Raw genomic sequence first — 11637 nt, forward strand, 5'->3', positions numbered from 1 at the left:
AGATTCGATTCCGAAATTTTAGCATCCCATTGCTTATAGTGAAATCAGGATCGGGCGTACTTCTTTGCTCCCCGTATTTTTTCTTTAAAAGTTTATCTTCCATTGACATGCTTTAATTTCTTCAATCAAAGTGGATTCCATGGTTATATTGGTGAGCAGTCCATTGATCTTGCGGGAAATGAGAGTACTGGCCAAACTTCTAGTCATCTTTCAGCTTAGTGCGTCTGCCACCATGTTAGCTTTGCCTGGATAGTGATGGATTTCTACATCGTAGTCTTTCATAAATTCTAGCCACCACCGTTGCCTCACTTTTAGTTCCTTCTATGTAAACAGATATTTAAGACTATTGTGATTAGTATAAATCTGGTAGGTTGCACCGTAGAGATAATGATGCCAGATCTTGAGGGCGAAGATCACCGCAGCTAATTTTAGATCATAGGTTGGGTAGTTCTTCTCGTGAGTCTTTAGTTGACGTAAGGCATAAGCAATGTGTAACAACTCCCACCTTACTCTAGTCATGCTTACATATATTACATGATCTTGTCTTGATATGTTGCATTTGCAAAACCTTGATTTGTCTTGCATAAGTGTTACTTGCATGCTTTGTTCCTTGTTTGGTGTGCGTTTAGTCTAGGTTAATCCTAGCCAAGGTCACCTTAAGCTTAGAACCATCTTGGAATCACTTTGGTTGACCTCCACCTTTACCAAGGCATGTTGGCCGAGATGTCGCTATCTAGGCCGAGGTGTTCATCACCAAGGCCGAGATGTGTATTATCTAGGCCGAGATGCTACCTTTGTGCCTAAGTGATCTTGTTCCTGGATTGGTGCGACCTAGACCGAGGTGTGGCACAGCTAGGCCAAGTGTTGTCCTTCCTTGCCGAGATCATTGTTCCCTTACTTGCCGGTGCCTTATTCTTAGCCGACTATGCCATCTTGCTTGTTGAACACACTTTGTCATAGTCTTATCTTTCCACTCAGTCACCTTTTGAGTAGAACCAACCAACCGTCGCCACGTGTCCGAGCTGAGTGTTAAATCAATCGGCAGAGAGAGAAATGCATCATTTTGTATCACACCTTGTTCTTGAGGAGAGAGAAGTTCTTAGAGGAGGAATAGATTTCCAAGCTTGATCCTTAGAGTTCAAACCGTTTGATTCGTGTTTTGAGGTTAGAATCTTAATATACTCTTGTTGTTCTTATTGATCATCTAGCTGCATTGCATGATCAAACCTGATTTGCAAGCCATGCATTGATTTAAAGTTTGATTTTAGAAAGAGAAAGTGGTATTCATGTGTTCTTGAAGAAAAAGCCTTGTTTGATTCGAAAGTTTGCATTAAGATTCATGTTTTGTGTTTGTTTTCATAAAATCTTCGAGTATGGGCGTCCAGGTCCATGTTTTTGAATTCATAGCACGAAATCTCAGATTTTGTAATAGCAAGTTATGCTCTTTGCATTCATGTTCTTCATGATCATGTTTTTCATGTTCTTCAAAGAAAGGGAAACCCAGATTTTCCCGACTTCGTTTCCTTGAATGTGGCCATTGGACCACACTTCGGCAAGGAGGTGTGGGACCTCGGCCAAGACCTGGTTGGTGCCCATTATGTTTTCTCGAGATGAGGAACAGTGTTTTGGTTCGACTTAGTTTGGAAGGAATGCCGAGATCATTTGCATTCATGTAAAGCTTGTTTGATAGTGCATTCAATGGGATTTGTTATGTGCTTGTAGGCCCTGGATCCTTGCCTGTAACCCCGATGTTTGCAGAACTATGTGAGTGGTATTTTTAATAAAGCTATATTATAACGTTTTGATAAAGCTTTGTTTTGCCTTGTTTTAGAAAAGTACTTGTTAAGCATGAATGACTATCCCTATTTTGTGTGTCAAGTATTAGCCTTGGTTTTGATAACAACCTTTGAAAGTCCGTACGTGCTAGGGGACTATAAGCATTTTGTAGCACAACCTTTGAAAGTTCGTATGTGCTAGGGGACTATAAGCATTTGTAGCACAATCTTTGAAAGTCCGTACGTGCTAGGGGACTATAAGCATTTGTAGCACAACTTTTGAAAGTCCGTACGTGCTAGGGGACTATAAGCATTTGTAACACAACCTTTGTTAATGTTATCCCTTGAAACTCGAAAGCCTTGAAAGACTTTAATTGATGAAGCTTGAAAGATTTGTTAGATGAGCTTGATTCATCCCATGTTTTGTTACAAGCTATGATTATGTATTGTTTTGTTAAAGATCTCGGATATCTTGCATGCAAACCCTTTATTACTTGTACCATTCACTGAGTATCCAAGCTCACCCTCTCTATATATATGTAGGTGATGAGCAGGACGGCGGCGACGCCTAGATGTGCTTTGCAACTTGTTTTGGATTCGTATTTTGTAGCATCTTGGAGATCATGCTTCTTAGCTTGCATTTCATTGTATTTTGTATATGATGGCTCGAGAAGCCTTTTGGTCAAGATGTATTTTTGTACTTCATTTTATTGTACTCAAGTTGTAAGACCTTGTTAAGATGTATGTCATTCCGTTTGACTTATGCACAGCTCTTATGGACTAATTAGAATTGTATATATTGTTTCCGCACTTGTGAGCCCCATATATTTATACTCTGATTGTGTGTGAACTGTGTAAGTTGGCCTTTGGTAATCTCGGATTACTGGCCATCACGGCACCATTCTACTAGGGGCGGAATGGGGTCGTGACAGATTGGTATCAGAGCACAAGTTCTTTATAATACGTTATTCACACACTTTGAGTCCTAAAGAGTATATGATTTCCCTTAGAATGATGTTAGGATTACATCATATTGCTTGCTATTTGATAATGTGTGCATCATCTCGGCGTGACTATTTGTTATTTGCATACATATTATTTGATCGTTTTGTTTTAAAGTTACATTTTGCATACTCTTAGCATCATGAGAAGGGGTAGACCACCAGTTGGTCGAAATCATTCAGAAGATAGATTGGACAGATTAGAGAGGTTGGTCGAAGGTTTGGTCCGTGAGTTGAGACAACCTAGGCCACAAGACACTAGTACTACTTCTACCCAGGTCGAGCAGACAAACGGCCGACATGCAGTTCCACCTCCACCTCCACCTCCACCTCCACCTTCTCCCCCTCCAGCGCCGCAAGTGCCTCCACAGCAAGCTTTACATGGGGATGGCACCATAGCCCTAATCCGAGAGTTTAAGAAAATGAAACCGCCGAGATTCTCTGGGGGTATAGAGCCGATGAAAGCCGAAGCGTGGGTTTTGGAAATGGAGAAACTGTTTGAGATTTTTCCCAGCACTGACGCGCAGAAGGTGTCATTGGCCGCGTTCACATTACACGACGATGCACAAAGATGGTGGATGATGACCCAAGAAAGCAACCCAGGTCTGACTTGGGCCAGATTTTTGGAGTTGTTTTACAACGAACACTTTTCCCTTAGCGTTCGAGACTGCAAGACTACAGAGTTCCAAACTCTAACACAAGGCAGCAGGACAGTGGCAGAATATGACCGTGCTTTTACTGAGTTGGCGAGATATGCACCTCACATGGTCGATGATGAATATAGAAAAGCCAGGAAGTTTGAAAGTGCGCTTCGTGGGCCGATACAAGATCGAGTTAACATTCTCAACATGCCGACTTACACCGCAGTATTGGACAAGGCCATCCTCGCAGAAGCTAACTTGAACCGATATCAAAATTCAGGAGAGGGCCAGAGGAAGAGACAGAACTATGATAATCGCCGAGTTCCGTTTAACGCCAAGAAGAAAGCGAATGTGGGCAGCTCCAGCAACTCGAACCAGGAAGATAATGCTAAGCCGACGTGTGCAAGTTGTGGGAAACCGCATCCCAGAGTTTGCTGTTGGGCATCAGGAGCTTGTTTTGAATGTGGTGAAATGGGTCATCGCGTGAAAGATTGTCTGAAGGAAAGGACTGATGATGGTAAGAAGAATGGGAGTACCTCGGGCTCTGCACATAGAAATAACATCGGAAGGGCCCAGACGAGACAGGGCAGAGTTTTTGCATTGGTACCAGGAGACACTCAGAATGCTGAGACAGTCGTGTCAGGTATACTCCCAATCTGCTCTTGAGATGCATACATATTGATTGATTCGGGTTCTACACATTCATTTGTATCTGCTAAGTTTGCCGAGAAGTTAAATAGAGAACAAGAACCCTTTGTTTATGTGTTATATGTGTCTACTCCATCTGGGAGAACTATGATTGTTGCATCCATTTATAGGGCGTGTGTCATTGTGATTGAGGGTGTAGAATTATTAGTTGATTTAATGCCGTTAAGTATGACTCACTTTGATGTCATATTGGGAATGGACTGGTTAGTAACGAATCATGCATCTATTAATTGTGTTTCGAAGAATGTCACACTGAAACCCCCAAACCAAGCCGAGGTTATTTTCCAGGGCAAAGGAGTAGTACCCCCACCTTACTTAATCTCATCCATGAAAGCCTATAAATTGATCCAAAAGGGGCGTCAAGGTTATCTGTGTAGTATACTAAGTGATTTGAATGGAAATGTTGAGTTAGCCGACATCCCAGTGGTTAGAGAATTCCCCGATGTCTTTCCAAATGAATTGCCTGGCCAGTTAGTGGATAGGGAAATGGAATTTACAGTTGATGTTATGTCGGGAACCCAACCTATCTCCAAAACACCCTATAGAATGGCCCTAGCCTAACTCAAGGAACTGAAACTACAATTACAAGAATTGTTGGACAAGGGATTTATTAGGCCGAGCACTTCACCTTGGGGAGCACCAGTCCTATTTGTCAAGAAAAAAGATGGTACTCTTCGTCTTTGCATCGACTACCGAGAATTAAATAAGGTGACCATTAAGAATAAGTATCTGTTACCGAGGATTGATGATTTACTTGATCAACTACAAGGGGCACGGGTCTTTTCTAAGATTGATCTGAGGTCGGGCTACCATCAGCTAAAAGTTAAGGCCGAGGATGTTGAGAAGACTGCTTTTCGAACAAGGTATGACCACTACGAATTTTTGGTAATGCCTTTCGGAGTGACCAACGCTCCTGCAGCATTCATGGATTTGATGAACAGAGTTTTTAAGCCGTACCTAGACGAGTTCGTGGTTGTTTTCATCGACGACATACTGATCTATTCCAAGAGTGGTGATGAGCATGAGGAGCGTTTGAGACTAGCCTTACAAATCCTAAGAGACAGGAAATTATATGCCAAGCTTAGCAAGTGTGAATTTTGGCTTTCTAGCATTTCATTTTTGGGCCATGTGATTAATGAAGAAGGAATCTCTGTTGATCCAAGTAAGATTGAAGCCGTCGTGAATTGGCCGACACCGACTAATGTGTCCGAAGTTCGTAGTTTTCTGGGTTTGGCCGGCTATTACAGGAAGTTTGTGAAGGATTTCTCAAGGATTGCAGTACCACTGACACAACTAACTCAGAAAGGAGTGGCGTATGAATGGACCGAGAATAGGGAATCAACTTTTCGGGAGTTAAAGACGAGGTTGGTTACAGCACCGATACTTATACTACCATCAGACAAAGAAGAATTTTAGATTTATAGTGATGTTTCACATAAGGGATTGGGTTGCGTGTTAATGCAAGGAGGTAAGGTTATAGCGTATGCATCCCATCAGTTGAAACCTCATGAAAAGAATTATCCTACCCATGATTTAGAGCTAGCAGCCGTGGTGTTTGCTTTGAAGATTTGGCGTCATTACTTGTATGGGGCTTCTTGCCAAGTTTTCACAGATCATCAGAGTTTAAAGTACTTATTCACTCAGAAGGAGTTAAATTTGAGACAGAGAAGATGGCTTGAGTTATTGAAAGACTACGACATGCAAATTCAGTATCACCCAGGTAAAGCAAACTCAGTAGCCGACGCATTGAGCAGAAAATCAGTTGGAGGTCTGGCATGCTTAACCATGATTTCAGTGGAGTTGACCGTTATAGAGGAAGTGAAGGCCAGACAAATGGAAGATGGACTCTTCAAGAACGTTGCCGATGAAATTATCACTAAGCCGAGGTCAGGGTACACTATTGAAAATCAGGTACTTAAGTTTGAAGGAAGATTGTGCGTGGCCGACATTCAGAGCTGAAAAAAAAGATTCTGCAGGAATCTCATGGTTCAAGATTTACTGTTCATCCAGGGAACACTAAGATGTATCAAGATGTGAAACAAACTTTTTGGTGGCCGAATATGAAAAGAGAAATAGCCGAGTTCGTATCCCAGTGTTTGCATTGTCAACAAGTGAAAGCAGAACACCAGAGGCCAGTAGGACTACTTCGACCTTTGCCGATTCCTGAGTGGAAATGGGAACACATCTCCATAGACTTTGTGATTGGTTTGCCGAGGACACAAAAAGGCATGGATTCAATTTGGGTTATCGTTGACAGATTAACTAAATCAGCACACTTCTTGCCTGTTCAGACTACATTCAATGCTGACCGACTTGCTGTACTGTATATGAATGAGATTGTGAGACTTCATGGAGTGCCGATGTCCATTGTGTCAGACCGAGATCCGAAGTTTGTTTCTAGATTTTGGCAGAGTTTACAAAGAGCTTTGGGAACCGAGTTGAAGTTTAGCACAGCTTTTCATCCCCAGACCGATGGATAAACAGAAAGAACGATTCAGACACTTGAAGATATGCTCAGACTATGTGTGTTAGATTTCAAGGGAAGTTGGGAAGTACATCTACCGTTAGTAGAATTCGCTTACAACAACAGTTATCAAGCTAGCATTGGCATGGTGCTGTACGAAGCTTTGTATGGAAGGAAGTGCAGATCGCCGATATGTTGGACTGAAGTGGGAGATAAAGCTTTGATTGGTCCTGAGCTAGTTCAAGTTACAACCGAGAAGATTAAGCTCATTCGACAAATGATCAAAACTGCTCAAAGTCGACAGAAGAGCTATGCCGACCTGAGAAGAAGAGAGTTAGAATTTGAAGTTGGGGATCATGTATTCCTGAAGGTTTCACCAATGAAAGGAATTTCCAGATTTGGGAAGAAAGGTAAGTTAGCACCTCGCTACATCGGGCCGAGAACGTTAACCCAGCCGCCTATAGACTGGCTTTACCACTAGAACTAAGTCAAGTTCACAATGTGTTCCATATTTTGATGTTGAGGAAGTATATTCGGGATCCACTACATGTAATTGATTATTCCGGGATTGTGGTTAATGAAGACTTAGGCTACGAGGAGAAGCCGATGAGAATTATTGACAGACAAGTGAGACAGTTGAGAAACAAGTCGATACCGATGGTAAAGGTTGAATGGAAGGAGCATTATGGCAAGGAGGCTACATGGGAAAAGGAGGAAGAAGTGAAAATCCGTCATCCGGAGTTGTTTGTAGAGCAAGGTAACTTAAGTTTGGGGACCAAACTTCTTTAAGGAGGGTAGGATGTAACAACCATCACCTTACTCTAGTCATGCTTGCATATATTACATGATCTTGTCTTGATATGTTGCATTTGCAAAACCTTGATTTGTCTTGCATAAGTGTTACTTGCATGCTTTGTTCCTTGTTTGGTGTGCGTTTAGTCTAGGTTAATCCTAGCCAAGGTCACCTTAAGCTTAGAATGATCTTGGAACCACTTTGGTTGACCTCCACCTTCACCAAGGCATGTTGGCCGAGATGTTGCTATCTAGGCCGAGGTGTTCATCACCAAGGCCGAGATGTGTATTATCTAGGCCGAGATGCTACCTTTGCGCCTAAGTGATCTTGTTCCTGGATTGGTGCGACCTAGACCGAGGTGTGGCACATCTAGGCCGAGGTGTGGCATAGCTAGGCCAAGTGTTGTCCTTCCTAGCCGAGATCATTATTCCCTTACTTGCCGATGCCTTATTCTTAGCCGAGATCATTACCTGCCGTAGTACCTATGCCATCTTGCTTGTTGAACACACTTTGTCATAGTCTTATCTTTCCACTCAGTCACCTTTTGAGTAGAACCAACCAACCGTCGCCACGTGTCCGAGCTAAGTGTTAAATCAGCCGGCAGAGAGAGAAATGCATCATTTTGTATCACACCTTGTTCTTGAGGAGAGAGAAGTTCTTAGAGGAGGAATAGATTTCCAAGCTTGATCCTTAGAGTTCAAACCGTTTGATTCGTGTTTTGACGTTAGAATCTTAATATACTCTTGTTGTTCTTATTGATCATCTAGCTGCATTGCATGATCAAGCTTGATTTGCAAGCCATACATTGATTTAAAGTTTGGTTTTAGAAAGAGAAAGTGGTATTCATGTGTTCTTGAAGAAAAAGCCTTGTTTGATCCGAAAGTTTGCATTAAGATTTATGTTTTGTGTTTGTTTTCATAAAATCTTCGAGTATGGGCGTCCAGGTCCATGTTTTTGAATTCATAGCATGAAATCTCAGATTTTGTAATAACAAGTTATGCTCTTTGCATTCATGTTCTTCATGTTCTTCAAAGAAAGGGAAACCCAGATTTTCCTGACTTCGTTTCCTTGAATGTGGCTATCGGACCACACCTCGGCAAGGAGGTGTGGGACCTCGGCCAAGACCTGGTTGGTGCCCATTATGTTTTCTCGAGATGAGGAACAATGTTTTGGTTCGACTTAGTTTTGAAGGAATGCCGAGATCATTTGCATTCATGTAAAGCTTGTTTGATAGTGCATTGAATGGGATTTGTTATGTGCTTGTAGGCCTTGGATCCTTGCCTGTAACCTCGATGTTTGCAGAACTATGTGAGTGGTATTTTTAATAAAGTTATGTTATAACATTTTGATAAAGCTTTGTTTTGCCTTGTTTTAGAAAAGTACTTGTTAAGCATGAATGACTATCCCTATTTTGTGTGTCAAGTATTAGCCTTGGTTTTGATAACAACCTTTGAAAGTCCGTACGTGCTATGGGACTATAAGCATTTTGTAGCACAACCTTTGAAAGTTCGTACGTGCTAGGGGACTATAAGCATTTGTAGCACAACCTTTGAAAGTCCGTACGTGCTAGGGGACTATAAGCATTTGTAGCACAACTTTTGAAAGTCCGTACGTGCTAGGGGACTATAAGCATTTGTAGCATAACCTTTGTTAATGTCATCCCTTGAAACTCGAAAGCCTTGAAAGACTTTGATTGATGAAGCTTGAAAGATTTGTTAGATGAGCTTGATTCATCCCATGTTTTGTTACAAGCTATGATTATGTATTGTTTTGTTAAAGATCTCGGATATCTTGCATGCAAACCCTTTATTACTTGTACCATTCACTGAGTATCCAAGCTCACCCTCTCTATATATATGTAGGTGATGAGCAGGACGGCGGCGACGCCTAGATGTGCTTTGCAACTTGTTTTGGATTCGCATTTTGTAACATCTTGAAGATCATGCTTCTTAGCTTGCATTTCATTGTATTTTGTATATGATGGCTCGAGAAGCCTTTTGGTCAAGATGTATTTTTGTACTTCATTTTATTGTACTTAAGTTGTAAGACCTTGTTAAGATGTATGTCATTCCATTTGACTTATGCACAGCTCTTATGGACTAATTAGAATTGTATATATTGCTTCCGCACTTGTGAGCCCCATATATTTATACTATGATTGTGTGTGAACTGTGTAAGTTGGCCTTTGGTAATCTCGGATTACTGGCCATCACGGCACCATTCTACTAGGGGCGGAATGGGGTCGTAACACAATGAATTTTCCGTTTTGCATAAGAACGCAACCCAAACCATTATATGAGGCATCGTTATAAATGACGAACCCATCTGTTCTTACTGGGAGTGCTAGTATAGGAGTTGACACAAGTCTGCTTTTTAACTCTTGGAAGTAACTCTATTGTTTGTCAGTCCATTCAAATGAGGTGTTCTTTTGAGTTAGTTGGGTTAAGAGTGATGCTATTTTTGAGAAATTTTGCACGAAACGTCTATAATAGCCAGCTAGACCCAAGAAACTTTGAATTTCTGACACATTAATAGGTCGTGGCCAGTCCATTACTGCTGCAACCTTTTGGGGGTCAACCGAGATGTCTTCTTTGTTAATGACGTGACCAAGGAAGTGTACACTAGTGATCCAAAATTCGCATTTCTTCAACTTGGCATAAAGTTTGTGATCACGTAGTGTTTGTAGAACTGTTCGCAAGTGCTGCTCATGGTATTTCAGTGACTTGGAGTATATGAGAATGTCGTCAATGAAGACAATAATGAACTCGTCAAAGTAGGGTTTGAACATTCAGTTCATGAGGTCCATGAAGGCCATTGGAGCATTTGTGACTCCAAATGGCATGATGAGAAACTCGTAGTGCCCATAATGAGTTCTGAAGGCAGTCTTTTCGATACTTTCCATTTTGACTTTTAGTTGATGGTAGCCAGAACGCAAATCGATTTTTGAGAATACTTGGGTTCTTTGAAGTTGATCGAATAAGTCATCAATTCGTGGCAAAGGGTATCGATTCTTGATAGTGACATTGTTCAGCTCCCGGTAATAGGTGCATAATCTCATCGTGCCATCCTTTTTCTTCACGAACAATACTGGAGCTCCACTAGGTGAGATACTAGGTTGAATGAAGCCTTTGTCTAGTAGTTCCTAGAGTTGAGTCTTCAGTTCTTTTAATTCCGTCATTGACATACGGAAATGGGCTTTTGATATTGGTTGGGTACCAGGTTGAGTTTCAATGGTGAATTCGATTTCCCGGTCAACCGGGGTACCAGGTAGGTCTTCGGGAAAGATATTTGGGAATTCTCGAACCACGGGAATTGCATCAATGGTGGGAGCTTCTTTTTGTGTATTGATCACATAACAGATATGACTATAATAACCCTTTCTTAGAAGTCGTTGGGCTGTCATAGAGGATATAAGACAGGGAGGGTTGGAAACTTCAGTCCCATCAAAGACAAGCTCGTGTTGGTTTGGTAACTTGAAGGAGACCTTTTGGCTTTACAATCAATAGAGGCATTGTTGGCAACCAGCCAATCCATCCCTAAGATCACATCAAAGTTCCCAATGGGAAGGGGAATCAAGTCTACATATAAGGCTTTTCCTTTTAAGGATATAGTACATGATTTGTACACATCAGCACTACAGGCAGAATTACCGAAAAGAAAAGACATAGACAATATATATCCTAAGGGTTCGGGTGTTGATGCCAGCTTGACAGCAAAGTATGGTGCAACAAAAGAGTGAGTTGACCCAGAGTCAATGAGGATATGAGCTAAATGACCATAGACAGAAAGTATACCTGACACAACGTTTTCGATAACTTCTGGTTTTTTAGGTACCAAGGCAAAAGCCCTTCCTTGGCGTTTTTGGTCCTTCCTCTCTGTTCCAGGTCCTGTGGGTTTTCTGACTAGACCAGAGGGCCTAGTTGTAGGATTGATAAGCTTTGGACAATCCCTCAGCAAGTGGCCAACTTGACCGCATTTAAAGCATGCTCCCATATCTCGATGACATTGTGCCCAATGAGCCCTTCCACACGTAGGGAAAGTTGGAATGGTGCCACATTTGGGGTTAGTAGAACCTTGATTGCCTGAGCTGGTTGTGCCCGTATTCACCCTCTTGGGAGGCGTAACACCGGATCTTCTGTTGTCTCTTTCTCAGAATCACTTCTTTTGGCTTGGTTCCCCAGAACGAGAGGCTTTAATTCCTTTTTCTGCAATGTATGCTCGGTCTACCACTTTTGCAAAGGTTGGTAGTTTCAAA

The 11637-nt window shown here is 41.8% G+C and overlaps 1 protein-coding gene across 1 annotated transcript; it reads right to left on the reverse strand.

The window, feature by feature from the left end:
• Window positions 1–10781: 10781 nt before the first annotated feature.
• Window positions 10782–11375, reverse strand: LOC145819442 (uncharacterized). Its single transcript, XM_082913453.1, has one exon. It carries the CDS (start codon window positions 11373–11375, stop codon window positions 10782–10784), a length of 594 nt encoding a protein of 197 aa, XP_082769579.1.
• Window positions 11376–11637: the final 262 nt, after the last annotated feature.

This window comes from Camellia sinensis, chromosome 1 (assembly GCF_055761805.1).
Source record: "Camellia sinensis isolate YWXY chromosome 1, ASM5576180v1, whole genome shotgun sequence".
Lineage (NCBI taxonomy): Eukaryota > Viridiplantae > Streptophyta > Magnoliopsida > Ericales > Theaceae > Camellia > Camellia sinensis.